Source organism: Otolemur garnettii, unplaced genomic scaffold, assembly GCF_000181295.1.
Source record: "Otolemur garnettii isolate 467f Iridium unplaced genomic scaffold, OtoGar3 scaffold00050, whole genome shotgun sequence".
NCBI lineage: Eukaryota > Metazoa > Chordata > Mammalia > Primates > Galagidae > Otolemur > Otolemur garnettii.
The window spans coordinates 3,846,331-3,865,957 of NW_003852445.1; the positions used below are offsets into that span (position 1 = coordinate 3,846,331).

General features: G+C 41.1%; 1 protein-coding gene across 2 annotated transcripts in view; it reads left to right on the forward strand.

Moving 5' to 3' along the window:
* CUNH15orf41 (chromosome unknown C15orf41 homolog) overlaps positions 1-19,343 on the forward strand; it is a 206,385-nt gene extending 187,042 nt beyond the window's left edge. For both annotated transcript variants that reach the window (XM_003791690.3, XM_023514287.1), the window contains exon 11: positions 18,058-19,343. In XM_003791690.3, coding sequence (XP_003791738.1) covers positions 18,058-18,187 — 130 coding nt within the window. In that variant the 3' untranslated portion in view covers positions 18,188-19,343. The remainder of the gene's footprint in view (positions 1-18,057) is intronic.
* Positions 19,344-19,627: the final 284 nt, after the last annotated feature.

Below are 19,627 nucleotides of genomic sequence, written 5' to 3' on the forward strand. Positions count from 1 at the left end.
CCGCCTGGCTTCTCCCTGAGCCTGACCAGGTGGGGTTGACTGCTTCCTTCTCCGGGCTGCCCTCTGCCCAGCTCCTAGGACACTTCCCGCACACTTACCTTTCAACCTGCTTATCTCCCTTACTCCGGAGCGCCGCCAGAAGACAGGGACAGTGTCCTGTTATCTTTGCATCACGGGAACACAGCCTCCCTTTCAGGAGGGCAGAGGCAGTGCGGGTCCCATTGCCTGGAAGGACAAGGGAGAGGCCGCACTGCACACGACAGGAGCACTGTCCTGGGAGGAGGCAGACTGGCCGCACACTCAGCCACTCACGTGTCACCTTACACAGGTCACCTGACGCCAGAGAGCCTCAGTTTCTTCAGTTGTCAGAATAAAGCATTTTTTAAGGAGGAGATAAGTTACTGTACAACGTAGGAGAGTATTTGAAGGCCTGGGAAGCCTTCAGCTCACCGTCAGCTGAGGAACTGAAGCAGAGCTGGCTAAAGCTCATCCTATCCTGGCACCTGCCCTGCAGTGTCCTGCACTCACACTGGCACAGTAACAAACACAGTTTTCTGTCCTTAGCCTCATATTTCTCTGCTGCAGCTTCATTAACGGCAAGAAAACAAAGGGTTTGGGCAGCTTTAGACATGGGCGCTGGATCCTGGGCTTCCTAAAGCCCCATTTCGTGATCAGGTTTCTGCCTGAAAGGCCAGCCCGGAGTCCTGACCGCTTCCTGCCTTCCTTTGGACAGAGCCGCCTCAAATACCGCAGCCAGCCCTTGTTTCTCCAGTCCTCTGTATCCTCGGTCTCCTCGCCAGAGACTTTCTGTATCAGCTTCAAATACTTTTCTATTCTTTCTCTCTTTTTCATTTTTTACCGTAAAAAAACACATAACATTAAATATGCCATCCCAACCATTTTTAAGTTCACAATTTGAAGTGTTTTCCCCTTGTGCAACAAATCTCTGTAGAACTTTCATCTGCAAAAGTGAAACTCCAAACATAGTGAATACTAATGTCCCTCCCTCAGCCCTTTTTCTTTTCTTTTTCCTTTCTGTTTCTATGATACTGGCCACTTTTAGATGCTTCATTTTGTTCATCTGCAGCTGGCTTATTTCACTCAGCATGCTTCAGGTCCTCGATGTTCAATCACAGTGTAGCATGTGATAGGATTTCCCTCTTTTTTTAAACTGCGTAATAGTCCATTGTGTTTGTGTGCTACATTTTCTTTATCCATTTACTAATCAATGGATATGGGAGTTACTTTGTTCTTTCTCTTTTTATAAAAAGAAATGTTCACGCTGTTTATTACGATGATGAACTGTTGAAGAGTATTTTCAAAATGCTCTTGGTCTAAAATTGGGGTGTCAGAAATATACCTGCACCCCCATGTTTATTGCAGCACTATTCATAATCAGAGATAGAGAATCAACCTAAGTGTCCATCCCTGGACAAGTAGATAAACAACTAGATAAATAGTTCAGCCATAGAAGTAAGAAATCATGTCATTTGCAGCAACGTGGATGGAACTGTCGGAGGTCATGTGTTAAGTGAAATAAACCAGGCACAGAAAGACATATTGCATTTTCTCCTTGTATGTGGGAGTTAGAAAAGTGGACCTCATGGAGGTAGAGAATAGAATGATGGTAAACAGAGGCTGGGAAGGAGTTGGAGGGGAGTGGGAAGAGAGGTTGGTTAATGAGTACAGATCTACAGTTAGAGAAGGACTAAGTTCTAATGTTTGATAGTAGAATAGGGTGACTGTAGGCTGTACAGGGGCACTGCTCTGGAGAGAAAGCATAGTGAGGTCCCACAGGCTTATGAATCCTGGTTGGCGCCATTTGAAGGTTCCAGACTCAGAGCACTGCCTCTGCCTGGGGATTAAATCCATTCCTGCAGCCTCCCCAGGCCCCCGCAAGGCCGAGGAGGAAGTGAGTGTTCTCACACACCTCCTGGGTGGATATATGTGTCCCCACCCCTGCCAGGGGACCTGAGCAGAGAAGGTTCCCAAGCCTCGTGCCTGCTGTCACCATCTGGGTATCCTGCCCAACCACAGCTGCCATGGGTCATCGATGGAGAAGAACCTGTGCCCTTGAGCATTGACAATATCATCTGAGTAGCTTGGCATCTGCTACCATCAAGCCATGAGCTAGGTAATGCCACCACCCATGGGTCTAGGGGGGCACGTGCTTGCCTCCACATGCTGACCCCTGGGTACAGATGACAGATCTGGGTAGTGGTGAGACAGAGGAAAGCAGCTATACTGAGGGCTCACAGAGTGCCTGCCCCTCTCCTGCCTGGTCAGTCTTCCAGAGAAGGAGTCAAGCATACTGTCTCGGGACCACTCCCTCTCTTCAACAGAGTTCCCAGGAGAGGAGCACAAGTGTCCCCCAAAGTTATCTGTCTTGAGATGAGAGAAGAGGTTTCAGATGATAGGAAGCAGCATAACGTCTCTGGGGACATGAAAAAACAAACTGTTTTGACACCCACAGCAGGGGTAGGGAACCTGTGGCCTTGTGGGTTCTTTTATATAGCCTTTTGCCTGAATCCAAATTTTACAGAACAAAGTCTTTCAATAAAGGGATTTTTTTTTTCTGTGTAGTTTGGATTCAGTGAAGGAGCTTGGGGATCTGGAGGGCCACTTGTGGCTTGAGAATTGCAGGTTACCCACCCCTCTGAGAGGGTCACAGCAGTTCTCTAGCAATGGACTCCAACCAAAAGGAAATTGTTGAGCTGTTAGATATGGAGTTCAGAATCTGAATGACAAGTAAGGTCAATGGGATTGATGAGAAAAGAAACCAAAAAGAAACCAAAAAATAATGCAGGACACAGATGAGAAATTCACTAAAGAGATAACATAAGAAAAATATAACACAATTTCTAGAATTCAAAGAGATTTTAGAGCATGTCAAAATATAGTAGAATGTTTTAACAACAGACTAGACCATGCAGAAGAAAGTGTTTCAGAGCTTGGAGATAAAGCTTTCAAATTAACCCAATCAGTCAAAAATGTAGAAAAAGGAAGAAGAATGAACAATCTGTCTGAGAAATCTGAAACTATATAAAGCAAATAATATAAGAATCATAGTTATCCCTGAGGGATTAGAACAGTGTTTCTCAACCTTTTTTATCTCATGGACACAGTTGAACCTATAGTTAAATTCCAAGGCACCTTTATATCGATCAAAAAAAGAGTAGAAAACAGAATACATATAATAGGCTTTGAACTTCTTTCAAAAATAATTTCATTTATGAGCTTTAAACAATTTTGCAGCATACTAAGGTCCTCTCATGGCACACCAGCTGAAAATCACTGGATTTGAAAAAGCAAAAAGCTTGAAAAGCCTGTTTGAGGGAATAATTCAGGAAAATTTCACTGGTATCACTAGAGATTTATGTGATTTCTAAATCACATTATGACGAGGAGTCCCACTCTCATGACTTCCGTTAACACGGAAGTCCCAGCCCGAGCAAGCAGGCACGAGAAAGAAAGAAAAGGCATCCAGTTGGGAAAGAGGAGTTTCTTAATCTAATAGCAGGCCAGCTGTGACTCAAATCAAGAATTTAATACCATTTACATTAGCTGCAAAGAAAATACCTAGAAATACACCTAACCTAGGAGGTCAGAGATCTCTGCAAGGGAAACTGCAAAACACTAATGAAGGAAATGATATGACACAAACAAATGGGAAAGCATCCCAGGCTCAGGGATCGGAAGAGTTAAATTCCAATGCAATTCTTAAAATGTCCACAACTGCTGGACAGCGTCTGTGGCTCAAAGGAGTGGGGTGCCAGCCCCATATACCAGAGGTGGTGGGTTCAAACCCATCCCCGGCCAAAAACTGCAAAAAAAAAAAAAAAAAAAAATGCCCACAGTTGATTTCCATATTCAATGGAGTTTCCATTTAAATACCAATATCATTTTTCACAGATCTAGAAAAAGTCCTAAACTTCATGTGGAACCAAAAAAGACCCCAAAGCATTCCTCAGCAGAAAGAACAAATCTGGAGGCATCACCATTACTTAAAATGTACTATCAGGCGATAGTAACCAAAACAGCATGGACCTGGCCTAAAGGCAGACACACAGAAACAAAGCCATATGGCTACAACCAAGTGATTATCAACAAAGCAGGCAAAGACATACACTGAAGAAAAGATGTTGTATTTAATAAATGGTGTTGGGAAAACTATTGCTCTACGCAAAAGAATGAAACCAGATCCCTGTCTTTCATCATGTACAAAAGTTAACTCTAGGTGGATAAAAGGCTTACATTCAAGACCTGAAGCCATGAAAATTCTAGAAGAAATCTAGGAAAAACTTTTCTGGACACTGGCCTAACTAAGAATTTATGACTAAGAACCCAAACACATACGACAATAACAAAAATAAATAAATTGGACTTAATTAAACTAAACTTCTCTGTATAGCAAAGAAAATAATCAACAGAATAAACAGCCTACACAATGGGAGAAAATATTTGCAAACCATACACCCAACAAAGGGCTAATATCCAGAATCCACAAAGATCTCAAACAAAGCAGCAAAGAAAAAACAAATATCCCCGTAAAAAAAGTGGGTAAAACCATGAAGAGATTTTTTTCACAAGAAGACATTCAAATGGCCAACAAACATGAAAAAGTGTTCAACATCACTAATCATCAGGGAAATGCAAATTAAAACCATGATGATACCTCCTTAGCCTTATCTGAATGGCCATTATTAAAAAAATTTAAGACAACTGATGTTGGTATGGGTGCAGTAAAAATGGAACATTTACACACTGTAGAAATGTAAATTAGTACAATGTCTGAGGAAAATTGTGTGGCGATTCCTCAAGGAACTAAAAGTAAGCCTACCATTTGATCCAACAATCCCATGAAGTATCTACACAAAGGAAATTCAGTCATTTTACAAAAAACACACTTGCACTTAAATGTTTATTGCAGCACAATTCACAATTACAAAGATATGTAATTGTGATACAAATTTACTCAGCCTAAGTGTCCATCAGTAGATGAACGGATAAAAAAAAAAGTGGGCATATATGCCGTGGAGTACAACTCTGATACAAAAAAGAATGAAATAATGTCTTTTGCAGAAACTTGATTGGAACTAGACACCGCTATCCTAAGTGACGTGTGTCAGGAATGGAAAACCAAACACTGCATGTTCTCTCTTATAGGTGAGAGCTAAATGGGAGATATGTATGGTCATAAAGGTGATGGAACGGACATTGGAAACTAAGAAGGGGGAGGTGTGGATGGGGGTGAGGAATAAAAATCTACCTTTTGGATGAATGTACATTATCCTGGTGGTGGGTAACCTGAAAGTTCTGACTTTAGCATCATATGATTCAACCATGTAACAAAAAACACTTATGCCCCTGATATTTATTGAAATAAATACTAGACGCTATCAAGATTATGGTTATGGTTATTATTACAAGTATCATTATCAGTGGCATTATTTTACTGAAAGAAATGTGTATCAAATGATACACATCTTCTACAGTCCCAGTGATCAGAACTGTGCCAGGCAAATAAATCTCAAGTAAAATCATTCATGGATTAACTATAGGAACCTTGACTGAAATACCTTACTCTGGTTGGATTTAGAAACAAGCCTAATAGAAGACATTACTCACAAAGCCCAGAACTTTAGAAAGACTCAAAAGCTGAAAGATAACAGATATTGTCCACCAGGCAGACTCTAAGCACAACCTGCATCTTGCCCGGGACCGCCTGGCAGCCCTGTCTAGCAGGGACGTCCCCTCCCCTGCCCTGCATCTGTCTGCTCACACGTCAGGCCTCTTCTCTTCACCTCGCTGCCCTGCTGGGAACCATTCTCTGGAGCTGGACCAGTGCACCTTCTCCTTTCCTAAGCAGAGCTTCCCACTTCACTTGGAAATTTCCCTGGCTCAGAGCCTCATGTTGCAGATCCAGCATTAATTAAGCTCTGCTTTTAAAAATATAATCCAGTGGCGTCTTTACAGACTTAAAGTTTTATAACTATAGAGTTGACTTTGAAGTTCATATACTTGCATTCTCCCTTTGCTCAGCTTCTGTTTTTATTTCTATTCTGCTATTTCATGGTACATGGCTCTTTGGGGAAAAGGCAGGGTGTAAATACATTAAAAGCTTCGCATGAACATATACATGCCATTAAGATTCTCATTTTCTTAAAGGAGCATCATTGCAAATGGTGAGGAGGGTATTTTGCAGAATTTATATGTTATTGAAAATAAAGCTGTTAAGGAACACGGGCTTGTGTTCAAAGTGGGAATGACGTAGGCACCGTAGGGCTGGTGTTTGTGGTTCAAGGAGTGCAAATCCATGTGTCATATACAAATACAGTTCACTTTAATAGTTTGCTATCTCTTCCCTCATCTCAAACACCTTAAGGGATTTAGAAAGGGAGGAAGAAATAAAACAGATGAACCTGCTGAGATATGGCCAGGAACAGTAGTACTTCATTTTGATGGATGTTTTTACAACCTTATCTTCTAGATAAAAGCTACTGTAAACAAAAGCCTACCTAAATAGGTTGTATTTAAAGGCAGCAAGATCTACCTGTGTGTAGCAACGGGCTCCCCAGGGCTTAGTTTATCTTCCTAGCAGCCAATTCCTACACACCCTTCCTGCCACCACCTTGACCAATCCGTAGTGTTACTTCCAGGAACTAGTTCTCTTGGTTTCAACCAGCTCCCCCATAACACCTTAGACAGCGTAGATTTCAAATAGCAATCTAAGAGCCATCCCAGGAATCCGGGAGCAAGCTCTTGAGTAGTGCACTACCTGGATGTCTTTTTAAGGCTCATTCCTTACTTTTAAAAATTATTTTTCTTTCATATATGGTAAAGAATTAACAGGAAAAGGGTGGGGTTTTTTGTTTCTTTGTTTGTTTTTCTCAACCCCAAATGCATGATAGCCCTCACAGCCTGTCCTGGGACAGAGAACTCTTCAGTCGTAATCATTTATGCATTCAGATATCCATTCAACAGATATTTATAGACTAACTCTCGCATGAAATACAGGCTGCCCTCATGAAGCTTACATTCTAGAAGTGTTTTTTTGCTGACTGCAAAGCTGGATTTTCTATATTTTGTTTTTTTCTAAGACCCGCTTTGTTCCCCTTACCTGACCATTTCTCCTAAAGACCTAGACATTCCTAACTTTGAATGAATTTTGTCCCTTCCCAGCATTTGTCTTCATGAACCTGTAAAAACGGCAGATTTTGGTTTGAGGTTGGAGAGGACTGGCTGGCCAAAGATACTTTCCTTATCATGAAATATTTATGGTGAAGAAGAGAAAATTTTAACTACGCATTTAGAGCAAGTCAGGATCTGTCATACCTGAAGCATTGTGTCACATTTGGGCACTGATAGATTTATAAGGCAAACATGTATCAGCCTGCATCCTTTAGTTATTTGACTTTGCCAAAGATGAAAATTCCTATTTTTTTTTTATTTGAAGCAGACTTTTATATCTCCAGAACACATAAATCTCCTTGTGCCTTGAGATAAATATCTGCATGAACTTTGGGTTACCCTGTGATCTTTAGACACCTGAGCCAGGGAGAAAAGAAACCCCACTCCCTCCATACCTCAAAGTAAGAGTGTGTGAATAATACGGGGGTAAACAATATTTATATAATAAAGTCTCCTCTATCTTATAATGCATTTCTAATATTGAGAAAGTTGGAAGTGAAAAGTTCAGAGATAGCCTCAAAACGTATCACAGTGAGTCTGAACGTGCACTACCAGGTAAACACCAAAACAGACAGCAGCATTGTCAGCGGGCTTTGCCAACTCGATGATCACTAGCCATTCTGGTTGTCATATCAATTATAAATTCTCGGGCATCAAACACTAAATCAGCTGAAATGATGGGTTTGCCTTTGGCATGTTTCCCTGGGGAAATAACTGAGAAAACATGTAATAATTCACACAACCGATTTTATAAACTCCCCCCGCCCCCAACTTTTGGAAGAAGGCTGGGGTATAAATTCTAGGTAGAGAGACATGATTTGCACTCAAGGTCCGTAGGAAGTATTCTCTCTCTCCTAGCCTTAAATGTTTTCAAAGTAAACAGGACCTTGGGTGCTTTGTTACTTTTGGAGTTTCTGTTTCCTTCACTGCATTTGGTATTTCTCTCTTCCCTTTTGAGGAGTGTACTGTTCATGTATCCTTTTTTGACACAGAAATCAAGGCCATCCTTAAGCTCAACCTCCAGTTTCATAATGAAATCATCTCCAGTTCCACCCTGAGAACGTGCTTTTGACTCCAACATCCCCATCCCTCTATGTCTTTAGACCCCATTTCCCACCCTTGATTCTCCCCTCAAAAAGTGGACATGGCTACTTTTTCATGGAGAAAATTAAAAGAGCCCGTATGTGAGTAAATAGAACATAGTTGAAAACTTGCCTTTTCTAGGAAACCTTTTAGAATATTATATGTCATTGCTCTGATTATTCTTTTATTATGAACTCTTGGCCATTTTGTTCATCAATTGGTATATTTTACTCTTAAAATGTGAATAACTGTGTTATTAAAATTTAAGTCGTGCGTGACCTATGTGGAGGACCCTCTCTGTGTGATCTGTGCCCTGCGCTCCCAGGATCAATGCGTAAGCTCATGTACGTGTAGATTCTTAACAGGTAGATGCAGAGGGGCTGACCTACGACAGGGGTAAACATTTCTCCAAGAAAACATAAAGACAATAGATTAAAGACAAAATAGCTTCTGCCTTTGTTTTTTATTTTTTCTCCTCTGAGGAGAGTTTCACAGAAGGCTAAAAGGACTATAAGTATAGCATCTAAGAATATCCAAGACAACAAAGTGAAATAGAAATTAAGCACTTTTTCGGGTAATTTAACACGGACGTGAAAATATCAAGGCATGTCAACACAAAGGAGAATGTCAAGATGTTATGGTTGTGTATTTATTGTATATACATTTTAGATTTTCTTCAACATGATGTATTTTCTGTTTATTTTTTATGTGGCATAAAGGCCTGACGTGAGTTAGGATTTATAATACATTTTTACTTGCAAAATCATAGAAAGTAAGTCGTGTCAAAGACACAGGGTTGCATTTTTAATAATCAAGGTTCACACATTGAGCAAGAATACTTGCAAAACGAGAATTCTCTTTCTCTAGTCATTTTAGTTTGCAAACACAGACCTTGTAAGCAAAAAACGTAAGCGAAGCAACCAAGTTATCATATTTTTATTTCATTTCTATAAAAAAAAAGAATATTTGCATTGTGTATTAAATTGACCATCGTGCCAGAACCTTATGATGTTACATTACATGATCACTAATCTTTTATTATTATTATACACATATTTACACACAGGCCTAAATACACACATACTTTGTATATAAACATGTGCAAGCGTATTTCACTTGGACCGAAAAGTTATTTACAACGCTGTCTGGAGATACATACAACAGTGATTAACAAGTGCATAACCAATCTACAACACGCAGATTAAAACTAAATAAACAGTGTAAGAGTTTATTTTAAAACAATTACAAGATGTTTTATATTCTCCTTCGTCCTGAACTATGTGTTTGAAAATGCACTCTTCATAAAAACCACATGCAAGCCTTTTTGATGGTGAAACCATCAACTTCCAACAGCCACATGTCTGTGCCCAACCTCAGAAGATAGCTCAGACCCCACACAGCAGTCCAAAAGGAGAAAGGGGAAAAAAAAATTAATTTTATGTATATGTATATGTGATTCTCTGCCATTTTTCTTATAGAGAAGATTTCTGTTTGCCTATGAATTGAAGTAAAAGATTTAGACTGGGAACAAAGATTTTAATAGAACTAGATTTGTTTTTATCGTTTGGTGAAGATCCTAATGGAAAAGACACTTGACTAAAATAATCAAATTGTTCCATGGTCCACTCATCATCCTTCAGCGGAAAATGTCTGTTTCTTGACTTCATTCAGATTTAGATCGTAGGACAGGAGGGCACTGAGAATATTTTTTTTGTTTTTAATGTAATCATGGTAATTCAGCTCATTGGAAAGAAATGTATTATTAACGAACAAGTTTCATGAGCTCCCTTATGCTGTGCAGAGGCAAATTGTGTAATAGTATACGAATCCCACCACCCTTCGGTTTCTTATTACCAGAAGAGATAGAACAGCATCCTAATTTTTAAAAATATATGTTGTGGTTTTCTCACAGAACTGAAAACACAGACAAGCCAAGTTATGGTTCACGTACTTGGACACATCTGTATACGAGAGGTTCTTAAGGAGCAAAATAGCACCTTTGGGGTTCACTGCATCAACCCCGTTCAGCAAGTCTGAACCTCCTTTTCTCGCTTAGGCCCATCGCTTCCCTCACTTTTGCTTGTATCTTACTCCAGCTGTTTATTTCCATTTATATAACAAGGCCATGGCAGTGTTCTGGATTTACTCCTCTTCCCTCATGTTTAGATTCTGACTCATAACTTCTGAACCCCTTCAAAGGCTGAAACATTTCTTTCTCTGAACTTCGTGTAGTGATTCTGTAATTCTCCCCCCTAACTTCCACCTGATTGTCAAGGGCTTTAACTTTGTTCCCTCAAATTTAAGCATTTTAATTTCTTTTGCCTACATTATAGGTTGCTTTTCCATATATTTCATAAATGTGGGAGCATTTACATCCAAATGAGTAGCCAGATAAACTTTTCAGTGTGCAAATGATTAGCTTCATACCTACAAGAATGATTCCCCATAGAGACAGGTTGATCTCAACTCCTGTGTTGGGCTTCTGATCAGTTACCTTGCTTTGGGGCACCTGCTTTTCTCTCTCTCTTCCAGGTGTTGTGAATATTTTTCAAAGTTAAATGACTGTTATAAATTGCTCTGTAAATGATAAGGTGTAATGAGAGCCAACAAAGTGTAGTAGTTGAGTGCGTGAGCCAAGGAACCAGGCTGCTTGCCCTAGTGTCTTCACCATGGTGGCCCGCCAAAGGATGGCAGTGAGGAGGCTCAAGTTAGTCTACAAATGAGGACGTGCTTGAAATACTGCCTGTCACTTAGTAAGTGCTCACTCAATGTTAGTTACCTCTTTGTTCTTGGTTATTGAAATCATTGCATTATTGTCCACGTATTTAGATACTATAGTTAAAGACATAATGTTGGTCAAGGGCCCCCTGATGTCTGTGGAGGCCTAGAAGCTGAACTGGCTTCAGGAAATCAGCAGGGGGTTATTGGGGGCTGATGAGAAATAGTATGATGAGAAATCTCTAAATTCCTGCATCTACCCTTCTTTTCAACACTCTATGAAGAAGATTCCTCAGGGAAAAGTCTAACAATAGAAAGGTAATAATTCTCTCCATCCTCCGTAAGTAAAAATACCATCCAAGTGATTCCTACACCAAAGGGTGGAGCAGAGACCTGGCAAGGAAAAGGGAGTATTTTGTTTAATAGTTTAAAAATTTGTTTAAAAAAAATAATAATAATAAAAAAAAAGGAAAAAGCTCTTCCTGAATATGGGAGTCCTAATTTTCTGTTTGTACCACTGAATTCCTCAGAGCATAATAGAAAACCTCAAACTGAAAGCTATAATTTTAACTTGTATCATATTTTGTCAGACATTTGCAATCTGGAGTCCTTAGGGCTTATCTGAGGATAGCTAGATTTTTCTGGAAAACTATGAGTTTACTCACTGAAGTACCATTTATTTAAACCATTCTTGGTGACAATCTTTTAAAAATTTATTATAGCTTTCCCTGCCTTTTTAAAACTGAACAAAATGTAACCAGGATTTGTTTTTCCTGGGCTGTCTTTACCACCTGTTCAGATAGACAAAGTCTGTTACTAAACACTTGTCTCATGGTTTCTGTGGGTCAGGACTATGGGCACAGCAAAGCTGGGTCTTCCACTTCACAGCCTCTCCCAGTCTGCACTGGCCCAAGGTCTGTGGCCTCATCTGAAGGTTTGACCGAGGAAGGCTCCATTTCCGAGCTCTCTTGGTGGGTATTAGCAGGATTCACTTCTTCATGGACTATAACTCAGGACTGCAGTTCCTTACTGACTGTTGACCACAGTTGGCTTCAGCTCCTTATCCCATGATCTCAGCCATATGGCCGTTTGCTTCAGCAAAACACATGAGGCAGAGAAGGTGACACGAGTCCAACAGCAAGAAGGAAGTCACTTTTTTTTTTTCAAAACCTAATCACAGAAGTGACATCCTATCACTTTAGCCATATACTTTTATTACAAGCAAAGCACTGGGTCCAGCCCACTCTCAAGGGGATAACACAGGAAAAGAGGCAGGGATCCTGGAGGTCACCTTAGAAATCGTCTACTTACTGTAATCTCTCTCTGCATCTCTTCACTACAACTCAGAAAGAACACCAGCACCACCCCACTCTGGTTCTTCTTTCATTGCCGCTATTACTGAATTAAGTTTGACACTTCTCTGATGCATGTTTCTCCCAGTAGCTAACACCAGGAGACTCCTCCCAGGAGAGCAAGTTCTATATGGGACCTGGTACATATGTGTCTTTCCTTCCAGCTCACTTTTTATGTGAAGATAAACCATATGTGCCAGGACAGATCATTTACCAATTTGCTGAGTATTTTTGCACATCTTCAACATGTCTTGATGTTGCCATATCATAGACTCTCCTTTGTGTGTGCTGTTCACCTGTCCATGACACATTCCTCTATAAAAAGAAGTGCAACCAAGTAGGACAGCATCCCCCCACCTCGTCCAGTTGAACATCTTCAAAATAAACAACAGCATTTTTTGCTAACCCGCCCCCATATGATAACAGCTATGCTATTTTATTCCATTCATTTAGGAAATACATAACCACTGAAAGTGATTGTGAGTCCTGTTTATTACCTTCATTTTTTAAAGAAGACAAGATTTATATTTGTTACGTCTGGAGACAGTGCTTGGTGTGCATAGCAACCTCTTACAGTTGCTTCACAACTCCTGAAGGGTCTCTGGTTCAAGGTTGGGAACCTCTGAGTTATATCTCAGGGAAAGGGCCAAAAACACAAATGCACACAGGGTCTGGGTGGACACTTGTAAATGAGTAAAGTAGGCGGGACATAAGGAAAGAAATGTGTCCTCTTCAATTTCTTTCTTGGAATATGACAGCTTCTAAGCTTATGTGTTGCTTTCCAACATTTGATAGAGACACGAGTATGGAGAAATAGGGCTCTGCAATAAGAAAATCACAGTGCAAACACAATGATAGATGATGCTGGCACTGAGCCTCAGCACCGGGGAGTAACGGGGAATGGCGGAGACTGTGGCCAACTGTACGCCTGGGTTATGTCTGAAGGGGGCAGTTGTTATCTTCAGCTGCTGAATGCCAGAAGGCTTACTTTCGCAAAAGAAGGTGAATATGCAGGATTGTATGTAAAAAGTCCCATTTTGTATGAATTGGCTCAATTTCTAAATATTCTTAAATGCCCAGCCTTCATTTAATAGATCCAGAAATGTCAGTGTGTTGCAAGGTAGCTTAGTCCATGTTTTCAAAGGTTTCAAGTATAGTAAAAAATTTGTGTTGAACCAAATCCAATTTTTGGTTACTTTTGAACATTGTCCTAAGTCTACACTTGAGAGCTACAGCATGAATCAAATCCTTCCTCCCCAAGAGCACTCAAGAAGACAATCAGTGTGTTGCCACTTTCACTGTTCTAGGTGAGACATACTCTGTTATTCTAATATCTCCAGTATCCTTGGGTTCTCCATCAGGGCAGTCCCAGCCTAGAGACTCTCCCCTTAAAATATGACCCTAGAATACCTCCAAAATACCCTACCTGTGGTCTGAACCATGCAAAGGGAGCTTCCTCTCTTTGGCAAAAGTCTGATGCTATATGGCTGTTTAGTAAACTGATCTCTGCATCAGAATGAGGACAACCACCCACTGCCTTAAGGTTCCAGAACTGGTTCTTCCACTTTTTCTGCTGTGACACTTTACAACTTAATTGCTCTGTGCCTTGATTTCTTTATTTGTAGAACAGAGAACTACCTTGTGGAGTTGGCATTAGAATTAAATGGTTTGATATATGTAAAGTACTTAGAACAGTGGCTATGAAAGTGTTAATAATTAACATTGCCGGAACCATTAATATGATTATCCCTGTGACCTGTAAGTATGCCATTAGTGTGCTCATCCTGGTCATTAATAAAAACGGCATGCAGTGGCCATGCCGAGTCCTGCCTGTGCTCTATCTCTGCCCCGACACCAAGTCAATAACCAGTACGCAGCTGTCTGATCCCATCATTACTAACCTGTGTTCTCCATCCTGTCCTTGGGGGTGACTGTCGTGTCCCAGACACTGTGGTAGATGTGGAGGACATGACTATAAAGAAAATAGTCTTTCCCCTCAAAAGACACAATTTAACAAACAGACAAATGGTGAAACAGAGGGATAATCCTGAGGAGACAGGTTTGCACAAAAGCGTACCCCACTTTATTTAGTTCCACAGTCTCCTATTTAATTTCTCTGAATACCCCAAAGTGGAAGCAAACCAGAGAAACACCTTTCGTACATATTTGCAGGGCTGTCGGCATTTATGAAGAACTTCATCTGTCTTGCCTTCTAACTCCATCTCGGCTCTTGACTTTCACCTCCCATTTTTTTCAGGAGGTATTCGTTGTTTTTGCTATTTTGGTGGCATTTTATTTGCAAGCAAAATTACTTATTCCGTAGTCACTCACATTCTAGTCTCTGCTTCCCCAGGAGTCTTTAAAATCTGTTGGGGCTCTTTGATCTTATTACTTGACCATGAGGATAGTAACCATAAAATTATAGTCAGCCTTGAAAAGTGTTTACACGATCAGTTCAGATGTCCGTGTACATCCCGTTACTGTGTGTCTCCGGGCTGGTAGGGAGGCTGCAATCCCAGTAGCAGGCCAGCCCTCTGCTTTGCATATACCCCAAGACCCAGGGACTCTGTTTTCCTTTAAATGCTGTTAACAGAGTCTCTTTGATTTTATTGGTCACAAAGGTTCTATTTGCCTTCCTAGTGATCTCATTCTTGTCCAGTGCTGCCACAGTCAAGGAGAACAGGTAGCAAAAAGGGAGACTCAGCCCACAGGCGTGCAATTGACCCACATTCGTACACAGAAAAATTTTCTAGGGTCACATTTTATACTTTTTCAGAAGGATGTAATACTCTTTTTAATTGCTTGCATTTCAAGTTAGCAACTGAAAAATTCCCTTTGTTAGTTCAGATAACCAAGGATCTAATTATATAAGCTCGCTTAACATGGTCAGCCTCTTCCTAAACAGGTGAGTTACTGAAACGTTATCTCGGCAGCCTCTGATTATCTCTGGATCCTGACCTCTTGGAGAAAGCTCAGAAACGCATGTAAGTAGGTGCTGGGAACAAGGCCAGATGTTGTTCTGCCATCAAGTTTCCAAACTTGTCACCTGCTAAAAATCCTTATTATTTTCGTCACCCAAAGTAATTTGAAACCCTCTCTCCAATCTCTATTTAAAAAGGGAAGTTGTATTTCCTTGTTTTTAATTAATTAGGCACCTATCATCAGATTTTGAGCTGTGTTACCTAACTTAATAAAATTCCATATATTATATTGGAAACATAGAGACTTAGATGGTGTTATCTTATTAATGAATCACATCTGTAGACTCATGTGACCACCTTTAGAGAATCCTGGTCGTGAACCGCTCGATGAAATGTTCAGGTTCACAATCTTGCAAAACCTTTTGGCGTTGCGAGTTTCATCTGTTGCTCACAAGTGAAACGAGTCCATTTTCCTGAGCACTGAGGAGTTCCCCAGACCAGGCTTTGCTGCCCAGGAAACGCCATTTGTGTAAAGAGCTGTCATGCGTCGTGTCCTTTGCCTTATGATTTAGCTGTTCAGGGAGAGTGCAGGCTGCTGTAGCTCTCCGTACTGGTGATATGTGTTTTTGTTTTATTAAATCTTTAAAATACTGGGGCTTGTTTTTTACAACCTCCATATATTCTTTTGTTCTTCTCTGTGACTCGTTAGATCACAGTTTTTTCCTCCCTTTGTGAAAATATCAGTGCCTTTCTGAAGAACATCCTGGTCTCCAGAACAGCTGTATAATAAACTGGAGGAGTGTGTTAATGTCTGTGGAGGCCGGGACCTGGGGGTGCTGCCCTGATGGGGAGGTTCAAGGCTTCTCACACGTGGTCCCTAGAATCGCACATCTTCCTGCTTTTGCCAGATCTGTTGTGACAAATCTCTCAAATCATTTGCTACTAATGACACAGCTCTTTGTAAAATAAAAGTACCAAATGGTTTATTTTCCAGTTAGAGATCATTCTTTGTGGTTAAAAGTTATGAAGGACCCTTTGGTTAAAAGGAAACAAGTTCTCAGTCAGGTGTGAGCTTCACACGTCATTCGTACTTGTATGTATGCCCCTGAGTGTGGAGGCCCACATGCACCGTGCACGGGCAGCCCGGTTCTTCTCACCTTAAAGGAAACTCTTCCTTGGGGATGCTGAGAGAGAAGAGAGCCTCCGAGTTCAGGTGCACTTCTCTGGGCCTCATGCACCACGGCTTCTCTGTGTCCTCTAAGACAAGTTCAAGTGGTGGGTCTCCATCTCATGGTTCTGCCCCTGCACGGAGGGGACTCACAGAGTTTTAATTAATCCTGCCTACAACGTGGCTACCCTCCTGATGTGAATCCCCAAATAAACCAGCCCGTGACATCCAACTGAACTTGTTCCTGTGCATACAGTATCTCGCGGCCCATCCTGTACTGTTAGTTTTGGCAAGTACACTCCAGCATATAATAAATCATAGAAGGAAAAAGCTTTCTGGCCTAGCATGGCTCAGCGTGCTGTAATGTTAGAATACAGAAAGCAGTTCTGTTTTTAGACATCCTTTTACTAACCCGGCATTCATAATTTATGATTTCACTGTAAAATTCCTGCAACACTACACCAAAACTAGCACTGCCCTTTAATTAAGTGCTCTCGGTAGGAAAAACGTGGAACTGATGTGCAAAACATCTCTCCATGTACAGTGATTAATAGTGATTACATCTTTATGAACCCAGCCTGAAGGTCTCCGCTTCCTGATGGGTGAAGCATTCTGTAGTGCTGCTTCCTGAGTCTGCCTGGTGGGGACCAGTCACTGCTAACAAAGTCACAAAGTCGGAGGTAACTCGGAGGCACAACCTAGAAATACTGAGGTTTCAGGCCTGCATCTGTCTATACTTCGTCACAACCCTATGTGACCTCAGTTTGCACTCCCATAAACACCAGCACCCAGACTTCTCGCCATGCCGGCACTTAGGGTGTAACGCAGAGAGTGAAAGGCCGGGAGGAAGGTCTCAGAGGGATCCTGGTGTGTCACGCGGAGGACAGGAGGCTCCTGTGGCTGCAGGAGTAGGACGTTATAGCCAGAAGAGGACCTTAAGCATTTCCTTAAATGGGTGTTCAGACATTCTTTTCCCTTCCTGTGTTGAAAGTGGGCAAATCTAACTTGTAACATCATACCTCAGGTGTTCCCCAGCTCGCCACTGCTTCTCCTTTGATTGTGTCTTCCATCAGCTCGGTCAGTGCTTTTCAACCTGGTTTATCTCACAGCACACTCGCGCCTAAACTTTCTCAGTGCACTTAAATTATGGTGATCAAAAAGAAAAAAAAAGTAAAAAAAAAAAAAACAGAATATACCCATGGTGCTTTGAACTTCGTTCAGAAATCATTTAACTAATAATCTTGAAAACTTTTGGCAGCACACCCAAGATCCTCTCATGGCACACCAGTGTGCCGCAGTATATGGGGTTGAAAATCAGAGAGCGAGGTGGTGACATCAGTTCCTGCCCCTAGCACCTCACTGAAAGATGGGCTGGGGAGTTCCAATATTGAAAACCCCTCAGGTTCCTGGAAAGAAAGGTAACAGGTCTGCCTGTGGTGGGGGCATGTGTTAAGGGAGCTCTTTGCTGTAAGGTCAAACAACTATTTTCAGGCAGAATGGTAGCAACCCAACAAAAGCTTTGTGCAATCTAGTCACTTAATCATCTTATCAATGCCTCCAAGGTGACTTTTTTCCTGGAGCTGTATCTATAGGATTATATGTTATTTTCTGGTGTTTTTTGCAGATTTGGGCCGGGCTTAGTCATCTACTGGTACGGATTTATCCAGGAGCTGGACTGTAACCGGGAGAGGGGCATCCTGCTCAAAGCCTGTTTCCCCACGGACATCGTCACCTTAGGCCACAGTGTCGCTTGACCCTGGAGATCCTGGAAGAGGAGCTGGGAGGAGAAGGTGAAACCGGAAGCAATTTTACTTTCCTGCAGCGTCAACTCCTGGCAACATCTGCCCTGAACTTGGGCTGAACTCTTGCTGCCTGTGGTCACACCACTACCTCTTTAGACAAACAGATCAAGAGTTTCTGTTTTCCTTCATCCCTGGCTGATGTGAACAGCCAAGAACTACAGACACAACCCCCTCGCTATCAGCACTTCTGTCCCTGTCAAACAGTTAGTTTATAGATAGTCATAATCTTTCTTTCTTCCGGATGGTTCCTCTTTGTAGGCCGAACAAAAGAAAAAAAAAGGCGAAGGCTGAAAGGTGTGACTTGTCAATTCCCCTCCTGTTACCGAATCACTCTCTTATTTTTTTCTTTTTTGAATGTCCCTATTCATTCCCTCTCCCTCTCCCTTTCTCTTCGCGTGTGCACTCACAGAGAGCCAGTGTCGCATTGCTGTCACGGAATAATCTAGAAAGGCTGAAGGCGCAAAGTCTGGAACTAAAGCCACCTGCAGCCTGTGCTGTGTGCATGCTTTTGTCCAGTCTCTGTGGTTTCCTGACTTCCGTGACATTAGGCCACGCTGCAGAAATATACCTGGTGAGAATTTCCTCTTTTTATAATGCTTATTTGAATGCCAAACCTTTTACACTTATCTCACTTAAAAGTATTCATCACTTTGTGCCTGGACACCACACTCACGGACGGGGGCCTGAGAGGAGAGGACTGAAACTCATTTCCAGTGTGGAGAAGTGTTTCTCTTTAAACACGGCTGGTTTAGGGGAGGCATGTGAGCCAGTATTTTTAGGAGTAAAACTTTTTAAAGACCCATTTCATACACCACTTTGTATATGCAATTTTATACCACATAATTATATAACATGCAAGTAATTTAGGCATTAGAAATGTTCAGCTGTGAACGAACTAAGTGTACTAGAAATCTGCCTAGAGCAATTTTTAATAAAGGAGATTTTTGTATTTGTTTGCTTTACTGTATTTGTTTTATGTACTATAAACCAGATTTCGGTCTAAAGCAAACCATCAGTAAATTAATGATAAGCCTATCTTCTAAGGCATTAAAAGTTGATCTGTACCAAAAATGTATTTAGTAAAATATTTTCTCCTGTGCTGAGAAAATACAACTTTTATAATGTTGAATAGGTGATTTTAGAAATATTATTAACAATGTAACTTCTGCAAATAATTTTAAGTTATATACATCTATATTGCTTGGTTCTTTCAAAGATTAAATAAATCATTTGTACTTTGTTCATTTTGTGCCTAAGAAGGTTTGCAAAAAAATACGCCTGCCACCTTTTCTTTTAAAGAATGCATGTCCGATCCAAACGTGTAGATTTTAACTGTGTGGTTTGCTTCATTAAATCAAAAGAGAGGAAGAAGAAGATGAAGGGATCAGGAAG